This window comes from Phyllostomus hastatus, unplaced genomic scaffold, assembly GCF_019186645.2.
Source record: "Phyllostomus hastatus isolate PE091 unplaced genomic scaffold, TTU_PhHast_1.1 phas_scaffold_501, whole genome shotgun sequence".
NCBI classification, from domain to species: domain Eukaryota; kingdom Metazoa; phylum Chordata; class Mammalia; order Chiroptera; family Phyllostomidae; genus Phyllostomus; species Phyllostomus hastatus.
Genome location: NW_025334033.1, coordinates 28,445,534 through 28,464,742, shown reverse-complemented (window position 1 = coordinate 28,464,742; position 19,209 = coordinate 28,445,534). Strand labels below are relative to the sequence as shown.

The 19,209-nt window shown below is 51.4% G+C and overlaps 2 protein-coding genes across 5 annotated transcripts in view; one reads left to right on the top strand and one right to left on the bottom strand.

Moving 5' to 3' along the window:
- Positions 1-767: 767 nt before the first annotated feature.
- On the top strand, positions 768-12,698 carry OAZ2 (ornithine decarboxylase antizyme 2). Its single transcript, XM_045823192.1, is given in 7 exon segments — positions 768-983; positions 3,216-3,275; positions 9,642-9,717; positions 9,719-9,799; positions 11,011-11,186; positions 11,983-12,068; positions 12,325-12,698. Coding segments are annotated over 7 exon segments (630 nt in total). The 5' UTR covers positions 768-963; the 3' UTR covers positions 12,456-12,698.
- A 1,863-nt stretch (positions 12,699-14,561) lies between these two features.
- ZNF609 (zinc finger protein 609) overlaps positions 14,562-19,209 on the bottom strand; it is a 194,500-nt gene continuing 189,852 nt past the window's right edge. For all 4 annotated transcript variants that reach the window (XM_045822233.1, XM_045822234.1, XM_045822235.1 and 1 more), the window contains one exon: positions 14,562-19,187. The gene's annotated coding sequence lies outside the window, so the exon portion shown is untranslated. The remainder of the gene's footprint in view (positions 19,188-19,209) is intronic.

Sequence of the window (19,209 nt, the reverse complement as noted above, 5' to 3'; positions counted from 1 at the left end):
TGTTGATTGTGTTGAAGTGCCTGTGACTGGCCTGCAACGTGGAGATCTGAGAGGTCCCTGCATCAGGGATTGTGACCTCTCCTCACTGGTCTGTCATAAGGACCACAGGGATAGTGCATGGAAGAAACTGTGAACAAGCAACCTGGTGTGGCTGTGATCTAAAGTGACTATGAATTTTTGTACCCTCCACCACTGCTGTCAGGTGGCTGTGATCCCGATCCACAGATACCACTGGCTTCAGATGGCCACCACCCAGTGCCAGGCCTTGACCATTGACCTGAGATATGGATTCAAGGCGCAGATTGTTGGTCTCAGTTGACAGCTGAGGCTATTGAATCTGCACTATGAGTTGAGGTACCTGAGATCTGTGGGCCTGGGCTCAGTCTGGTAATGATGCTAATATGTACCTAGTATTCTTAAGAATGCAGATTTTGTTTTGCTTTATATTCTCCCAGAACCTACAAATGACACAGCCCTGCTTGATCCACGCAATCAAGGAGTCTACGTCAGGTCAAACCTCAAAAAACTCTACTTGAAATGCAACGCAACTCCTGGGCAGCACAGCTACAGTCGTTCCCCCCCAACGCCAAACTTCTCACCCGGCCCCTCCCCCCACCTCCCCCACCTCCCGCTCCCGGCCCCTGGTGCGCCTGCGCGGAGGCGGGGCGGTGCATTGCCCTTTGTTGTGAGCCCCAGTTTCCCAGGACACCGCGCGGCGCTGAGGTGGGGCTATGCAGATGAGGAACTTGGGGGCGGGGCGGTTGCGGCGGCGTCGGCGGCGGCCGGGGAGGGTCAGTTGGAGGCAGGCGCTCGCTGAGGCAGGAGGAGGGCTCTGGGCCCGCGGCCTGACAGGGACTTAACCCGCGAGATCGGCCCCGCGCGCGCGCGACCCCACACCCACCCACTCATCCACCTACCCACTCCCTGCGCCGCCTCCTCCCACCCTGAGCAGAGCCGCCGAGGATGATAAACACCCAGGACAGGTAACGGCCCGGCCCAGGCTCCCCGCCCCCATCCTCCTCTCACTGTCTCCTGACGGCCTCCTCCCCCACCAACCAGCCGGCTCCCGCCCCCCCAGCGGGGCGCCTGTCGCTCCGCTTTCAGACCCTTCCCCACTTCAACCACCCCAGTCCGAGCCCCAGTCCCCCACGGGGCCTCCTTCCGTCCTTCAGCCCCACTCCCGCCAGCCTTGCCCATCCCCCTCCTCCGGGCCTCCTCCAGTAAGGCCCCCACAAACCGGGGTCCAATCCTCCAGTCAAGTCCCCATTTTCCTTCAGCTCCGCCGAACGGTGCCCTATTCCCCAAAGTGGGTTTTTCCTTCTTAGAGATTCTCCAAATTGTTTCCTATCTTCCTCAAATCTTTCCTCCCCCCTCTTTAAGTCACTTAATCCTACCCTTTGAATCCCTTCCCTTATTCAGACTGCACCCTCCAACCAGATCTCTCTCTCATCACTGTTGCTTCCCCCTTACCGCCCCCCGGCCCAGTCAGGCTCCATCCTTAAGTTCTCGGTTGGACCCATCGTCACCCATCCCCCTTCCAGGCCTCATAGTCTTTGCTAGGATGCCCGGCCCTCTCCTTAGTCCTTCACTTCAGTTTCATTTCTTCCCTTCCTCCCTCCCTTAATACCCCTTTCCCAGTTAGGCCCCATTTTTCCTGTCTCCCAACCTCATTTCATTGATTTCTCCAACACTTTGGACTTGACCCCTATCTTCCATCCTGTTGCCTTAAATGGGGTTCCCCCAAACACTCTTCTAAATACTCCTGCACTTTAAACACTCTCAACTGGAACTCATCTTTACTTTCACTCCTCCCATCTTAACTGAACCCCTTCTATAAATCAGTAGATCACAGAACTCAGCCCACCCTGGTTTCCATGGAAGGCTTACCCTCTTTCCCTACCTCCAGTGCCTCCATACTCTGGACCCTGGGCCTTTGCAAAGTTTCCTCCCTCAAAACTCGGCCCCTGTTAATTGGAGAGAAAGGCTGCACGTCTTTCTCACACAGCACCAGTGGTTTCCTAAACTTAGATCAAATATACTCATCATTTAGTTTTCCTCTTTACCTCTCCTCTTTTTCTCCAAGGCAGCCCTTGTCCTTCCCCTCCCCCTCAAACACTCCATGTTTCTGCTCCAGACTCTTTGAAACTGTTCCATAGTTTCCCGATTCCCCACAAATTTGAACACCAATTGCTTCTACATCAGAATGGCTTCCATTTACAATTCGGGTCTAATTATCTTCCTCCTATTTTCCCTAGACTTGTGCTGCCCCCTCCAAAATGTGTCTGAAGCTCATTAGTTCCCCACACTGGCCCCTTTGTCCCCATATTTGGGCTTATGGCCTCTGTCCCTCACTTGGGCCTTATAATTTTGCAAGCAGATCCATTTCTTGCAAATCTTCCTTAAATTGTGCCTTGATCAAAATTAGACTTTAGTTTCTCTTATAAACATGGCCTTTCTTTCTTTCTTTCTTTCTTTTTTTTTTACATAGGGCTCTGATTACCACTCAAGGTTCTCTCTCAAATTTGGGCTCCTGTATCACTAAAATGGCCTCTAACTTGCCATTTCCCACTCCTTCACAGCAAGCACCATCCTTAAACAGTCCAGCTGGGTCTTTGGCTTTTCTTATTCCTCAGTGCTTCTTAACTCTGGCTGCACGTTTGAGAAATCAGTCAACTGGGTCCTGCCTCAACTACCTGCTGTAATTGGCATAGGGTGCGGCCTGGTTATTAGTACATGTCTGTAAGGCTCCCTGGGAATTCTGGTGTGCAGCCAGGTTCAAGAAACGCTGCCTTTCCACCCCTCCCCACAGAAGACCCTTCCCATCATTTTCCTTTTGTGGGTGTCAGCCCTTTACTGAAAAGGGCCTTGTCTTCAGGGATTTCCTTAGTTTTTCTGTCCCAGGTACTAACCAGAAATACCTAGGGTACCTGCAGCAGCCTTTTAAATTCTCCTACCTTTAGTTACTCAGTTCTCAGCCAATGGCCATTGTCATTTTCAGACTGTTGTCTAGCCCCCACACTTCTGTTTCTTCCCTATATGCAGAAAGAAAATGCACTCCTCATTTCCTGGTTTTTATGGTCCAATTTCCCCCATTACCCCACCTCCCAGGACCTCTACCTGCAGTCCCATTCTGCTGTTATATTTTTATTATCTGAGACTTTCCATGTCCATTGCCCTCTGCAGTCCTGTCTTTTATTCCATCTTCTCTAACCCAGCCCTTCTGGAGCAGAAAAGGTGGAGGTAGATGTATACCTGGATGGTGCTGGATGCAAAAGGTATTACTTGTGGTGGAGAGAAGGCTGTGTGTGTTCTGAGGACAGACAGCAGAATGAGGTGCAGGGGTGGAGGGAAGCAGAGGATCCTACAGGAAAACCACCTTTTCTGGTCTTTATGTTTGTCTCCACAGTGGGTTTGGAAGGTGGTGTGGACTCAGCAGGCATTCTTTGGGGTCCTCGGGAACAGCAATTAAGGGTCTTCACTGACTGTGAGGTTGAGACCTGAGTTTTAGTTCTGGCTTAGCCAGTGTGCTTACATGTAAAAAGAGGGGGTTGGGTTCACTTGAGATTTCTTCCAGCTTCCTAAGTGGCAAAACAGGCTTACTTTTCTCCGGGGCCCTTGATTAGTGTGTTGGTAATTTGAGGGGCTTGGCTGTGTGACAGGCAGGTGGAGGGCGGAGCCAGCCTGCCTGCCAGGGCCGGGCAGGAGCAAGGCCTTGGATCAGGCTGCTCCACTTTGGCCTGGGGGTGGGGCGGTGTGTACAGGGTGTCTGGTTTCTTTGAGTTATGGCAATCCTGTTTCCACAGTATGTTTCCCAGCCTCCTCTGGGCTGCCTCTTAACCTTTCTAAACAGAATCCTGGTAGGGCCTTAACTAGGGATTCTGATAAGAGCCGGATGTTCTTGGTGTTTTGTATTCCCAGAGGGGGCAGCTGGCTGAGAGTTTAACTCCCATTGGGTGGGGGATGGGCTTTCCAGCGTCCCTGGCTCTAGTGAAATATTCAAGAGGTAGGGGCTTGGTTTCCTGGAAGAAATAGTTGCGGAGGAGCCACAGTATGTTTTGAAAACAGGCTCTTCCTTTCCAGTTTTGTTCTCTTTAGTACCTCCAGAATGTCAAAATGCCTGGTGGCGGGGGAAGGAAGAAGATACAAGTACCAGCACTGTTTTTATTATAGCTTTTGAATGTGAGGTTCAAATCCAAGGAAATCAAGCGTCATGGCCTTTCTCTTCCTGGATTTATAGGGGCAGGAAGATAGTCTCTGACTAGGTCTGGCTCAGTACCTGTGACAATACAGTATGTGGAGAAGAGATCGGAGAAGAGATTGCCCTGGCTCAGGGTCTGTTTATAATGAGCCTGCGTCTGACGGGCTTCTAGGAGAAGCGTTGCTGCTACAGGTGCTGTTTCTGGGTGTGGACAGGGTACGAGAGTGCACCAGAACTACCTTGAGCCCCTTCGCTGGGTGGTTCCCTGGGAATGGGACTTATGTCTCTTCCCCCCAAAGAATTTGGTTTTACTTATTCCTTATTTGTTGGCACTGTGGCTTGGATGTGGGGTGGTAGGGAGAGGAAGTTTCCCTGTTGGGTGCCTTCAAGGTCACCCCAGAGAGGAAGAGAAAGAGAGAGACTCCTAGGATAGTCAGGAATTCCCCCAAACTGGAGATATACTTCAGAAAGCACTGCGAACTAATACTTCTTCACTCTGCCAAGAAATCCAAACTTAGCCTCAGAGCTGCTCAGAAATATGAATAACGGGACTGAGGATTAGGGTAGAGGGATGATGTCACATATGTGCTTTCATAGGGAAAAACAGCGATCCATCCCGTTTTGAAATAGAATGCATTACTGATTCAGGTTGGTGCCATGATTTGGATGGCTGTGAAGCCTAATTGAAAGCTATAGATGAGAAAGGGCCAAGTAGGTGAGCAAGAATTTTGTTACTCAAAATGATCCAAACAGGTAGCTCACTGTTAGCAGCAGCAGAATAAAATGCTTTGTGTAAGATAAGCCTTAAGAAAATTTTCTAGGCCTTTGATACTATATAAACAATGAAGCGATTCCATCCTGGGAAGAGGCCAGAATTGGGTGATGACTTTATGATAAAAACTAGATGGAGGTACTTAAAATGTAAACTGAAGGTCTGATTTAAAGCATGATTACCTAGCTCTCCCCCAGCCTCTGACGGCACCTGTGGCTGTGCCCACCTTTGGCGGAAGGTGTGGCAGTGTCATCTGTGTAATTAAGATGAGCAGACCTCAGAGGCACAGATATTCTAGCTGCCGCTGTGTGTTTCTTGTGGAGAATCAACCAAAAGCCCGTTTTGATTTCAGTCTGTGATTCAGAGTGGTGATGTCATTTTCTTTATAATCAGGCTTAGCAAGTAGACTCCCTTTGGCACACAGAAGAGCCCCAGTGAATAACTTATGCCTGGCGTCTGACCAGCGCCCTTTCTCAAATGGAAAGGGAACTGGCAGCTGGAAGTCAGCCTCTGCCCACACTCTAGACTGGAGGTGGCCATCACCTCCCACCTTTCTTCATGTTTCTGTTTGGCCAAGTGTGATTGGCAGCCCTAGATTGGTCCCTCTGCGCAGGGGGTGGTCATCAGAGACCTTCCTAGTCTTCAGAGTAAGAGCAGCTTGTGTGTGGAAGCTGGGCACTGTAGTGTTCTAAGAAGCAGGGCCAGAGACAGAAATGGGTCAGGAGAAGATGAAAGGGAGGAGTGAATGCAGGATGTTTGGGGATATGGTTTTTATGTCTTTTAACTTGATACCACAAAGTGGGTGATACCAAGGCTGCCTGACCTTCCTCTGTCATGTAATAGAAACTGGAGAGAAAGGGTACAAACTTCAGCTCAGGTCACTGATTCAAGTAAAACATGATCAAAAGTATATGAAAGAGAATATGAAATGAAGTATTTGTTAGATTTAGCTGAATGGAAGTTAGCCACAGAATTAACTTTTTTTTAAGATTTTTTATTTATTTATCTTTTTTAGAGAGGGAAGGGAGGGAGAAAGAGAGAGAGAGAGAAACATCAATGTGCGGTGGCTGGGGGCCGTGGCCTGCAACCCAGGCATGTGCCCGGACTGGGAATTGAACCTGCGACACTTTGGTTCGCAGCCCGCGCTCAATCCACTGAGCTACACCAGCCAGGCTAGAATTAACTTTTATATTAAGTCTCTATGTAATAGGCTACTCGCTTTGAGCAAAGTTAATGTAAAAATCAGAACTGACATCAACTGGAAGTGATTTTTGGCAGGAGATCCTTTGTTGAGAAATTCGAGGTTACTTTCTTTAAATGGTAAGCACTCTACAGATTTAAAAACAGGATCTGAATTATAAAACTTTGATTTACCAGCAGCGTTCCCCTGAAATACATCTGCTTCATGCACTGCCCGTCTGTAGCCAGTGGATGAAATTACAGCCTCCTAAGGACATTTCAGACAATAGTCACAGAATGCTTTATGTCGGAGGCAGCAGGATATGAGGGGAGCACTCACGTATCCTGAGGAGTGTTTCCAAGAGCATGTCCAGTAACAACCGAGCAAATAAAAGGCACTAACAGATTGGCTCTAATCTCCCATCTCGCTTCCGAATTGACTTGGGTACCTGACACCCTCATTTCCAGCATGGTGTATTTTTTTCTTTTCCAAGAGCAGGACCAGCTGTGCTGTGTGTTTGGGTTTATTCTGATACATTTGATTCTCTTTAATCAGTCTCTCTTCAGCCTCTAGATTGAGTTTAAAGCAACCTTTTGGCGGTAGAGATGAAACCAGTCCTGCCCTACAGTGGGGTGAGCAGGATGTGAGGAGAGGCTGGAAAATAAGCATTGGAACCAGTAGGAACACAACTAAACTGAATACATAGTCTGACCGGGTTTGGATCTTGACAGGAAGACTTGTGTTTAGAAGCCATTTCTCTTGTGCTTAAATGCCTCTAGGATCCTCTTTTCCTGCTGAGGTTGGTGGCGTATTTTGCCACAACACCATTTGAACACTGAAGTTAATCCAACAAGAGAAGGCCACTGCTCTCATGCCCCATACTTTAATTACCACATCTGTACCCATCTCCCTCCCTTCTCACTATAGAATTGATGGTTAGGTTTTTTGTGAGAAGCAATTTGCCATTTACAGCAAGTAACTAAAACAGATCCAGTATAGTGAACAATGAAGATAATTATTGTGATCTGCTGTCTATTAAGCGTATTCCAAACCCCAGCTGTTTCAGGAACTGGAACTGGATTACCTGCATGGGGGCCTGAAACCCTTTCCACCCCTACTCACATGCACACTTGCTGTGTAGACTGTGGGGGAGGAGGAGAGCTCCCAGGATCTTTGTGTGTGATGGCGGAAGAAAACAATTTGTTACTGTGGAATAGACTTCTTGCATTTATCTGAAGAGGAGTGAGATCAGGACCCCAGACACATCACAGGCTCATACATTCGTGCTGGACACAGGGCAGACCCTAAGGGCTTTTTCTAGGAGGACAAAGGGGGTTCTGGATCTGAAGAAAGGAAAACCCACCTTGGACTTCCTCAGTGGCTTGGTGCCAGTGTTTCTGCCATTTGCACGTGAAAATTAGTTTGGCGTAAAGATGGTGGTTGGAATGCAGGTGAGGAGTTGACTGCGGCTCTCCCATCTAAAGACCACGGAGGGGTGATTCTCTGGAAGTAGGAGCCTGAAGTTAAGTGAGCTAGTACCAGAATCCCAGAATTGCAAGGACCTTCCTTGGTGATCTGGTTGTTTGGTGAACCCATGTAGTTCTGGTATAATAGGGGGCTATAACTCATCTGTCGACCCAGAGGAGGTTTGCCCAGACCTTGGTAACTTCACTGAGCAATACAAGCAAGCCCGCTTTCTCCAGAGGCCTGGGGTGGCCACTAGGGAATGGGAAGGGAACTGCAGCCTGTGGGGTGTGTGTGCCTTCGTTTGGGGAAATGCACAGCCATCCTGTTTTTTCTAACCTGGACACTCTACTCTGTTCTATCCCTTAACACACTGGAAGGGGGGATTATAACAGCTCAGCATCCCTCATAGAAAGTAAATCCCATCCTCAAAAACAGTAGTGTAGTCTTCAGTCATGTCCCTTCTAGTATCTCTTGGTGAGGCCAGGAGTAGGGGAGATGAAGGCGCCCAGAGGCTCTCCAGAGGAGGCAGAAGGTGGCGCTTGTGGTTACCACCCTCAGGTGCTGATGCTGCGAAAGGCCCACTGACTGCCCTGGGAATGCCATCTCCCGGTGAGGTTTCCAAGTGTAATTTTAGGCCCCGTTTAAATCCTTGAAGACAGAGGAGTCAAGCTAGAGTAGTGATGGGTTTGGACTTCCTATCTTGGCTGGAATGCTTGTACAGGTCTGTTTGTACTGAGAGCCTCAGTGGGCGGCCCCTGTGCTACCATTGCTGGGTTAGGTGTGAGTTCAGTCCTATTGCTCTGAGCCTCTGTGAAAAAACCCAATCTGACATGCAGCGCCATATAAAGCAAAGGACAGGGTGAAGAATAGAGCCTCATGTTGTTTTACAACTGATTTCCAGGGGGGGGGAAAGCCTTGATTTATAGCATTTGCTGATGTCTGGGGTGAAAATACTTCTCCTGGAGCTGATGCAGGCTGCCAGCATGGTCCCCTTAAGCACCCAGCGGGGAAGAGACGTTCACCGCCGGGCGAGCCGACCGAGTTGTGGTGTGTGCGCACGGACGGGTTCCTCTTTCATTGCTTCACCTGCCCCTGGCCTGTGGAGTCAGCCTAAGGAGCTATTACATCAGATTCGAAGTGGGCAGTGAGTGGGGCAGACCTGGAGCCCTGTTGGATCCACCTGAAAATCATGGTGGCTGGTCGGGGCCCGTATGTGGAGATGATTACTGGCTCTCAGCATGTTTGTCTGCTCCTGGCAGTCCCCACCCCCCCAATCCTTGAGGGCCCATTCTGACCATGTCCACATTGCCTGAACTCCCGTGCTCAGGTCAAATTCGAGCAAAGGGCAAGGAAGCTCAGCATTTGGTGGCACACCAGGACAAACGAGATACTGTAGTGCCCTGTACTACAGTGCACCTCCTCTCCGGGACCCAAGTCCCTGGATTTAATTCAGTTCTTAACCCTAGATGGATTTGGGTAAGCGATTTCTGTCAAGTTACTCCTATTTAGATCAGGGAGGAGGCCAGATTTGGAAAAGTAGCCTTGGGAACTCCTCAGGGACAGGTTACCCAGCCCATGTGACTTCCTGAGGCCTGTATGTCTCTCCAGCCTGAAGTGATTGTGTAGGCTTCGTGGTTTTGCCCGTAGGATGTTGAGACACTGCTGGGGTAAGGAAATGGGCTGTCAGAGGGTACAGGGCTCTGGGCCTAGCGGGCAAGCCAGGTCTGGTGCCACCCAAGGGCTGCCAGCAACGAAGAGATTTGTGTGGTGTTTGACAGGTCCTCCTCTGCTCAGATACTTGGCTGGACCCTCTTAGCCCTTCTGGGACTGCCTGTGCTTCTGTGGGGCGGTGGGCTTCTGTCATTCAAGAGCAGAGGCGGTTCCAGAAGCTGCAGCCGAAAAGACTGGCCCAGTGGTGGAGCCTGTGAGCACTTATTTAAGGAGAGCCAGCTGGGGGTTGGGATGGGGTGAATTAAATGTTCAAGTTTTGGTGTTTACACTGTCACCTTCTCTGTCTCTTGCAGTAGTATTTTGCCTTTGAGTAACTGTCCCCAGCTCCAGTGCTGCAGGCACATTGTTCCAGGGCCTCTGTGGTGCTCCTGATGCCCCTCACCCACTGTCGAAGATCCCCGGTGGGCGAGGGGGCAGCAGGGATCCTTCTCTCTCAGCTCTAATATATAAGGTAAGAAGGACCCCAGGACAGAGCCTTCTTCGACTCCACTGCGCTGCTGGTTAAGGGCAGTTATCATTCCCTTAGTTTTCCAACTCAGGCCAGGCCAGTAGGGGGATTGGGAAGGAGGATTTTTTCAACTGTGGCTGCTGTGTGGCTTTTGGGGAGTACTGGAAGGGTATCAGCGCCCAGCAAACACCCTGCATCTTCTCAGCTTGGTGGTCAGTGTAGTGCCGGTTTAGGGTCTGGAGTGGGAGCGGTGCAAGAGCCCTTTCTGGTGCTACTTCTTCCTCAGTTTCTCTTGAGAAATACCAAGGGCCGTTTTCCCATTGTCCTCGCCCTTTGGCATCCTGACTTCATCCCTTACCAGCCTGACTGGGGAGGTGGGGGGAGTAAGAAGGCGAGAGGGTCTTGCATCTCCGGCTCCTATCACCCTGGCTGCATACAGCGCAGCCCAGGGGCGGGCTTTAGAGAACTCTGAGAATCTTGCCTGGGGGTGATCTGGGCTGGGGCAGCCAGCCCTTTGCTGGCTTTCAGTCTCCTGTGATTGAGGCCTAGAAGTTGGTTTAGCTTCTTCCTAAGACTGGCATTGAAGGGTAGCAGGGCAGCTGAGCTCTGGTCTCCCGAAATGGTGGCCAGGAGACACAACATGGACCCTGCAGTGGACCTGAAAGCAGGCTTTGGTTGGTCTGGGCCCCCCGCCAACCCCACACATACCTTTATTGTTTCTAACGTTTCTCTTTCAGAGGGAAGGAAAAGAGTACGGTGTTGGGGACAAGCACGGGCTTTGAGTTAGGTAGACCTGGTTTGAGTCTCAGCTGTGCTATTGCTGGCTGTGGAGCCTGGGGTCAGTTGCTTAATTTGTGTGGGTCTCTGGTATCTCAGATTTAAAATGGCGATATTAACGCCTACCTCAAGTGCTTGTGGTGGCTGAGAAGCGGGAAAGCACCATGCATAGTATTTGGCATCTAGAGGACACTTGGTAAATATTTCCCCTCCCATCACACTGGCTTTTAGTGTCAGCCAGTCCTAGTGCCTGATGAGTGACGAATGATACTCGGCCAGCATGCACAGTGAATGGTGTGCATGCTGTTTTCACTGTGTCCTCTACCCCATGCTACCCTGAGACTGATGGTAGGGGACTCCTCACCCACCCCGGTTAGGGTGCCTACAGTGTGGCCAGAGGCAGTAGTGACATGGTCCGCTGACTGATCTCCTCCCAGGACGAGAAGCTCACTGTGACCCAGGACCTCCCTGTGAACGATGGAAAGCCTCACATTGTCCACTTCCAGTATGAGGTCACCGAGGTGACGGTCTCTTCCTGGGATGCAGTCCTGTCCAGCCAGAGCCTGTTTGTAGAAATCCCAGATGGATTATTAGCTGATGGGAGCAAAGAAGGGTAAGGAGCACATGGGGGGAGAGGGCCCCTTCCGGAGAAAGGCGCATATGCTCACTGGGGAGAACAGGAGCAGGGAGTCTGCATTCTTCCCAGCTCTAGGCCTCCCAAGCAGATGCATTTTGAATTTGAAACACGTTATTTTTAGCCAGTTAAACAAGCCTGCTCTAGGTTATCATTAAAGCAGGTCATTATCACATTCATCAAATCCCTGTCATTAATCACCCCATGTTTCACTCTTCCCAGCAGACATTAAGCCCTCCTTGAGCCAGCACACAGTGGTGCGGTCCATAAGGCCAGGAAGCTCGGCGAGCCCATGGGTTTTCACTGGGCTGGGCCAGGCCCTCCAAGCAGTCATGTGTGGGAGAAACAGTCTTGAGGACGGAGTTCTCTTGAGTGGCTCCAGCCTCTTGAGACCCCTTTTGGCAGTGTTGGGGCCCAGGAATTCCTCTTAGTGGCAGGCGGTCATTGTCAAACTCGGCAACTTTGGAGGCCCCGAAAAACTGGGTTCTCTTCTGCGGCCCCACACTGTCTCACGAACCACACTGGTTAAGCCGGTCAGTGTTCGTTTCAGAGGAGTCGTCGTCCCTGTTCCAGGAAAAGATCATGCAACGTTTTTCTGAAAGATTGTGCCTTATCCTTTTCTGAACTCAGGCTCCTGTGGTCTTGAAATAGGAACCTCCTCCCTGAAGTTTCTCTGTTGATAGTGGGGCTGTAAGCCTCAGAAAAGCCTTTTTCGGGAGTAGGTGGTGAGAAGTCTACAGAGTGGGTAGTGAGCCTAAGTTTTCTTCCTTTGCAGATTGTTAGCACTGCTTGAGTTTGCTGAAGAGAAGATGAAGGTGAACTGCGTCTTCATCTGCTTCAAGAAGGGCCGGGAAGACAGAGGTGAGGGGTCAAAGCAGCCTGAGACCTGCCTCCCAGAAAACGGGGTCTGGGGATGGGAGAAGGGGGTCCTGTGCAGTGAGGTGTGGGGCCCTTGAGGTCTCCTGTACAAAACCGGGTGGTCATGGGAGGTAGCGCCTGCAGGGTCTTCAGTCAAGGCCTGGCACTCACTCATTCCATTTTTGTTGTGGGTTTTTCCTTGATTTGACCCTACTCTTACATTTCCTGTAAGAACCCTTTTTACACTTCTCTTCTGCAGCTCCACTCCTGAAGACCTTCAGCTTCTTGGGCTTTGAGATTGTACGTCCAGGCCATCCCTGTGTCCCCTCTCGGCCAGATGTGATGTTCATGGTTTACCCCCTGGACCAGAACTCGTCCGATGAGGACTAATGGTCAGAGGATGCTTTGCCCAAGAGCCACAGAGGGGAAGGAGGGGAAGCCGGGCAGCCCTGGGGCAGAGGTGGGGGCTCCTTGCTGTCTAGGGAAGGGCACCGAGGGGCTCAGGGTGAGGGTTGCCTGTTGTGTTCTTGGAGTTGACTTGTTGAAATTGTTTTCCATAAAGAACAGTATAAACATATTATTCATACGTAATCACCAATAGTAAATGAAGATGTTTATGAACTGGCATTAGAAGCTTTTAAACTGCGCTGTGTGATGTGTAGGGAGGGCGCTGCCCACAGGGGAGGGCCTGTCCGGGTCCAGGGCAGGGCCCGGAGGGCCAGTGGGCAGCACTGTCAGGCTCAGGCTCCCCAGCTGTGGGGCCTTCTGGTTTTTAAGACTTGTGTATTTCTTCTCCTTGCTTCCTGTCACCCCAGGGGCACCTGAGTACCGGCTTTTTGGCCCCTGTGCAGCAGTGTCCTTGAGTTGTTTTTTGACACGCCACCTGGGCTTCTCTGTGTGCATTTGTGTCCGGCCTGGAGAAAGCCGGTCGGACCCCCTCCTTCTGTACAGCTTACTGTCATCCTGGCATTTGGTTAAGCTGGCTTAATCTGTTTAATGTTGTCGGTGCATTTTTAATAGGGGCATTGAAGTTCACTCCCACCACCAGGGCTTTTTTTAGGGTGCCTGGACCTTAAGAAACTCACTAGCCAAACTCCAATTCTCAGCTCACAGCCAGGAGTTCTCGGTCCTGGTGACAGGCCCAGGCCCCAGCATGTCTCCTTCCTAGTATCACAGAGCAGAGAGGAAGAGGAGCAGTGACTCAGGGCCCCGGGGGCTGAGAGGGAATTTTCCTAAGAACTGGATGCCCCTGCCTGGCTGAGCACAGTGCTAATAAGTGCACACCTCCGCCCCAGCCCTCTGACAGGTTCTCCACAGTGCCTGAGACCCTCGCTTCACAGGGCCTAGAGGTGGGACTGGGGCTGCGGAAGTGGCCTGCCCTTTTCTGTTTTCAAGGAACAGCTGTTCTAAGGGGGGAGGAAGGGGGAGAGATCTAGTCTGGGTGAGGGGGGATGGGGGTGTCAGGGAGGCAAGTGTGTTGTGTTTCTGTGTCAATAAACTGATTTAAAGTTGTGGTTGGTCTGTTCCTTATTCTTGTACCAGGACCAGCTTCCCACCACTCCCGTGTGTAGAATCTAGAGCCTGTCCTAGTGGGGCTGTGATGTTCGCTTCTCAGGAGAAAAGCCACAGCACGGCAGGGCAGACGAGCGGGCTGAGGTCTCTGGGGCCATGCTGCCTGCAAACGTGGGGTTGCTAGGAGTCTGGGGCGCACTGCCAGAAGCTGCGTCAGGCGTGCATACAGTAGCTTCAGCCACACAAAGGCTGTGTCCCCCGGAGCTAAGCCGTTCTTCCGTGGTCTTTCGTATGGAAGGCTGGGTCCTGACGGGTTCTGGCTTTTGCATGGAGCTGACATTCCCATTCCTGGAGGTGTTTGAAGGAAGCGGCAAGCACTTTCCTTAGGAAGATGGTTTTCTCCTCTCAGGGCCCAGGGCCCTGAGGCCTGGCTACCATTCTCCTTACACCACCAGCCTGCCCCTGATGAGGAAGCCTCAGTGTCACTGGAGGGGACTAGGATACTCGTCACCTGTGGTCTTCTTTTACTTTCTCAAGGGCTTACTAGCACTTCCTTTTCTGTTTTCCTAAGTGAAGTGCTGGGCCTGTACTTCCACCTCCTGTAGCTTTGGCACTCTACACTGTTGAGATGTGGCCGTCTTTACTTCTCTGGGTCTTTGGCCCACTTGCACATTGTTCTTTCTGAAACTTGTGCTCTCACACGGGGTAAGTCATTAACCTTGGAACCTACTGGTATTCATTAAAAGAAGTGAGCTCAGCACCTTCGCCCCTCCGCGGTATGAGGAGGAGGCTGGGCCTAGAGCCAGTCAGCTGGAATGAGCAGGGCCTGAAGATGTCCTCCACGGAGCAGAAAACCCCCAGAGGCAGTGACTGAAAAACGACACGACACAGCACAGCCGCGGGAGTGCTGACAACGGTCAAGTTAACGTAGGCAGTTTAGATTTCAGATGGTAAAACTCAAACCCAAGGAACTTAGAAGACAGGTGAAGAACCAAGACAAAACTCAGTCCTTTATTGTCCCCAAAACTAGCAGAGTGGACAAGAAATACGCCTGATTCTGCTGCCACTTACTGGCCGGTCTTCTTCAAAACAGCTGGAGTTAGAAAGATCAAATCAGAAACCTAGGCATGATTTCCCTTAAAAAAAACCCAAAAAACCCTTTGCTAGATAAGACCACTGACAGCAAAGAAACACGGTAGGCACCCAAAATCTGCACTCCAATGAAAACAAAGGTAGAATATTTGGGGGGGATGATGGAGAGGGGAGATGTGAAAGGCAAACTAAGTCTAAATTTAAGAACAGGGACATTAAAAACTTTATTCAATAAATACAACAAATAATTTAAAAAATACTTCAGTTCCAGAGCCAATTAAGAAAAGGAAACAGAAGGAGCGGGAGGGGAAATCAAGAGGGAAAGGGTAAAGTTGAAGAGGTGCAAAGATTTGGTTGGGCTGTTTCAGGATGTACCACTCTGAGAATCTGATCACGTGCTCTTGACCCGTAAACCCTAAGCGCCTGTTCTGAAAGGGACAGTCTGAAGTCCCCCCGCCGGGAATGGTTCTCTGGAGGCTGGAGTCTGGGGGGGAGTTTCCCACTTATTTTCTAAAAAACCATCTATTCTAACTCCCAATTAGGTTGAAATAGTGCAAACTCTTAGGCAGAAAGCTCCTAGCTGCATAGTTTCACAGGTGAGTGTCCAAAACCAGGGTCTCTGGGAGGTCCCGGAGTACCCAGGGGTTCAAAGCCACTTCGGTGAAGGGGATCTGAGGGGAAGGAGGAGAGGCCAGGACACAGGTTAAAGCTCCCGGGTAAGCCAGTGGCCAAGCTGGAAAGCACTGCTGGGCAGGAGAGAACTGCAGGGCAGGCAGTCTGGACACTGGATTCAACAGCTTGCCATCAGCCAGGGAAGGTGGAGCTGAGGATGCACACGGAGCAGGACCAGGAAGACAGGGAAGCTGAGAGAATGGAAAGGTAGGGAGGAAGGAGGTGGCAGCTCAGCAGCAAACTCCAGGAGAAATAACCAGCAGCCCTCACAGATTTGTGATTGTCTCTTAAAAAGATTTATTTTTCTCTTCTTGCCTGAATGTACAAAGGCAAAAAGAGTACAGTTTGTATATATATATATTTATATATATATATAAAAAAACAAGGAACTTGGTAATGTACACTTTACAGAAGGGAAGAATCAGGAAGACTGAAATTAAATCCAACAAAGCAACGCCAATGGAACAAAAGCTATGAACAGCAACACTGCCCCTCCAGCCCGGGCCTCCAGCTCGCCCCAACCTGCTCCCAATGGGGGGCTGAGCACCAAGGCAAGCGGGTGGGCTGGGGCAGGAGGGGCTGGGACGAGGGCTTGGGAGGGGCTTAATCCCAGGAGGGGCCCGTGGCAGAGGATAGTCAGAAAGCGCCCTGGGAATGCCCTAGTAATAAAACAAGTAACAAAGGCCCAGAATTATGGGGCCAGCTAGCTGCCCAGTGGAATCTTGGGGGCATCAGAATAGACAGTGGGATGGCGATAGGGTATATGGGATAATTAGTGACATGGGTGACCTCAAAGCCTGTATACAACTCTTAGCCCTTCTGCAGTCTTACCCTCCCACTACTGAGGCCAAGTCACCCCACCCCCACCTCGGAGCCTGGAGAGAAGAGATTCAAGAATTACCATTTCATTTCATGGGGTGTGCCCTCTTAACCTTTCTGCATGTGGTCCTTTGACCTTGAGGTGTGTGGAGAGGGTGAGATAAGAAGGAAATTTCATACATGTACACATACATGTACAGATGGGGAAGGGGATGAAGGGCGGTAACACACCTCGAGTGGGGAAGAGGAGGACGCGCACCCTGACCTGAGCAGCAGCTCCGGGCCTTGGCCATCTGGCTGGGGGAGAGGCGCTCTCCCTCCGGCTGCTGCACTGCGGGGGCCCGATGAGCGATGTCTAGCAGAGGCCTGGACTCCTGGGCGGGTGGGGTGGGGGTGGCGGGGCTCCAAGAGCCTCGGTCTGGTGATCTGGGGCCTTAGCAGTAAACTTTTCTAGCTTTTGCTCACAGGGAGGGGTGGAGAGGGAATCCTTGCTGCATGTCTCGTCCCTCTGACCAGGTCATGGGTGCCACAGGTTCTGTCACCTGGGTTTCTCCTCCTCATGTGGTGAGGCTGGAGGGGGACAGCAGATCCTTCACTCAGCACTCATCAAGGATCTGTTTCCTCCACTGCTGCTGCTGCTGCTTCGTACTGTTGCAGGGAAGGGAGACTGGACCTCACAGGGTTCTGAGACCAGGAGGGTCGGGGACCAGGGAGAGGCAGTGCCGTCCTGCTGTTATTGGCTTCTACCTGCTCTTCCGGGCAGGATCCAAGAGCCAAATGTTTTTTAAGGGGGAAAAGAAATAAGAAAAAGCTGTTCCCTTCTGTAGAACCCAAGGCTGCCCTGCTAATATGGAATTTCCTCTTCTCTGTGTTACAGAACAAAGTAGAAAGGGCAGGAATGCAGACCATGCCCACCTGATGGGGAAAAATTACTCCAAACGATTTCTTTACAATATGTACAGAGCACGCTGTAAGCCAGCACCACAAATACAAAACACAACAATATTTAAAAACCAACAGGAAAAGAGACAGGCCCTTGGCTTCACCCCACAGGAGTGTGGGAGGGCACACTCAGGCTGAAATTCAGAGTCATCCTCTTGGTGGTGGTGACTCGGGTGAGGTGGGGTGAGGTGTCCCCACCAACTGTTCTGCGGATGAAAGGGAAGTCACTGCTAGAGCGCTGCCCGCTGCGGCGGGAGGCAGAGGGAAGGAGGGAGGCTGCTTGGGGGCCTGCTAAGAGGCCTAAAACGGCGAGTTTTTTGGATGGGCTCAGAACCCAACTGGAACAAGAACATAAAACCTGGAGGAAAGGTCTACAGGCCAGAGGGGTTCCTCTTGGGCAAGAGAGCCTGAGGCTCTCCGGAGGAGGGCTCCGGGGGCCCTGGAAAGCAGCCCCCGCAGGACATTGTGCTTACTTACTGCCCTCCGCCTCCATGCCCCCCACTGTCAGAGCCAAGACCCCACTTTCACATGGTCACTTTGGCACTCTGGTCACAAATACCTCTCTGTAGCCTAGGCTGGTGTCTGTCAGTCTATCTTTCTCTCAATCCAGAGGGTCAAGGACAGGAGAGAAGGAGAAGAAAGGGATGATACCTCAAAAGCAAAGTAAGAGCTAAGGCTCCCCACGCCTTGGGGAAGAAGTGCCTCCAACAAAGCTACCAAATCATCGTCCATGCCCAGTACACAGAGCGCAGAGCTCAGACGGGATGACTGCTTTCTAAGGAGAGCAGAGAGATGCCTGCTGCCTCCCAGCACGGCTCCCGCTGAGCGCACTCCGTGGCTCAGAGGAGTGACGGCTTGGATGTGTCATCCCAGGGTCTGAGGAACACATAACCTCCCCTGGTCAGTGGCCCCTAAAACAAAAAAATCTGTGTTACAAGAAACAAGGCTCATACTGGCACACACGGGGTTACAGGCTGAGATATAAAACCATGTACTGTGTACAGGGGAACTGGGCTGTCTGTCTTTGTGACCCTACATGAGAAGGACACTCAGATGGCTGGATGGACAGGACATCTCTTAAGAACTGCCTCTGGGCCTTGCCCTCAGGTGACCTGGCAGACTCCAAGGCTACCCAGGCTGGGGAAAACTGTTTTACCCGCCCGATTCTCAAGAACCAAGCAGCAGAGAAGAAGAGGAGAGATCAGTGTGGGGCTCCCCCTGGGAAAGGCACCAAGGGGTCAGGAGGGAAGAGAGAAAAGGGCAAGTGTTGGCTAAGAAGCAGCAGGACTTAGTGGGGGCGCAGGTTCTGTTTCACAGACTCCATTCATGCTCCAGATCCAGCTGACTCCCAGTGTCCCCAGGGAGCCCTGTGCTGGTGTGGGGACCCCTGGCCCTCTGCCTGACGGGCAGCCCAAGGCCTTGGTGGGGGCAGATACCTCGGTCTTCCTTTCCAGGCTGGGCTCTGAGCATTTAAATGTGCTCATGGGAGAGGGGAGAAGTCTTCATGTCTGAAGACCTTGTTTTCACAATTATAGAGAAAACAGCCCCCAATTTCTTTCCTGAGATTCTCATTCCTCCACGTGCTGCCAATTCCCAGGGCCCAGACCGGCGGGAGACGCAGGGTCTGGTCACGGTGGCAATGATGGTGAGAGGGCATGGCTGCTGTGCTGTCTTCGGACCTTACCCAGGGCTGGGGGGGCCCTCCCTGGGGGGGGGTTTGCCCCTCTGGCAGGTGACTCGGGTTTGGGGAACAGAGCAGTGACTTCTCTGGGCTGAGGCCACATTCCCCTGGTTGCTCCCTGTGCCTTCATCTCCACAGAGGCCACAACAGTCACGACTGTGGCCGAGAGAATAAATATTTTTGCTAAGTACCAGCTCTCCAGCTCCTGAGGAAGAGGGAGGGTAGGGGGAGTCCGGGGGCCCGGCGGAGGCGAGATAGCCAAGGGTCTGCCTTCGGTCATGGTGGGAACACGGCAAACAGGATGATCAACACCATTTAACTGATGTCTAAATGGCAGCTCCATCACCTCCTTGGGTGAGCCAGTTCCGACCCGTGAAGCTGACTTTATCCGGGCACTTGGTGTTCTGCAAGGGAAACACGGACAGA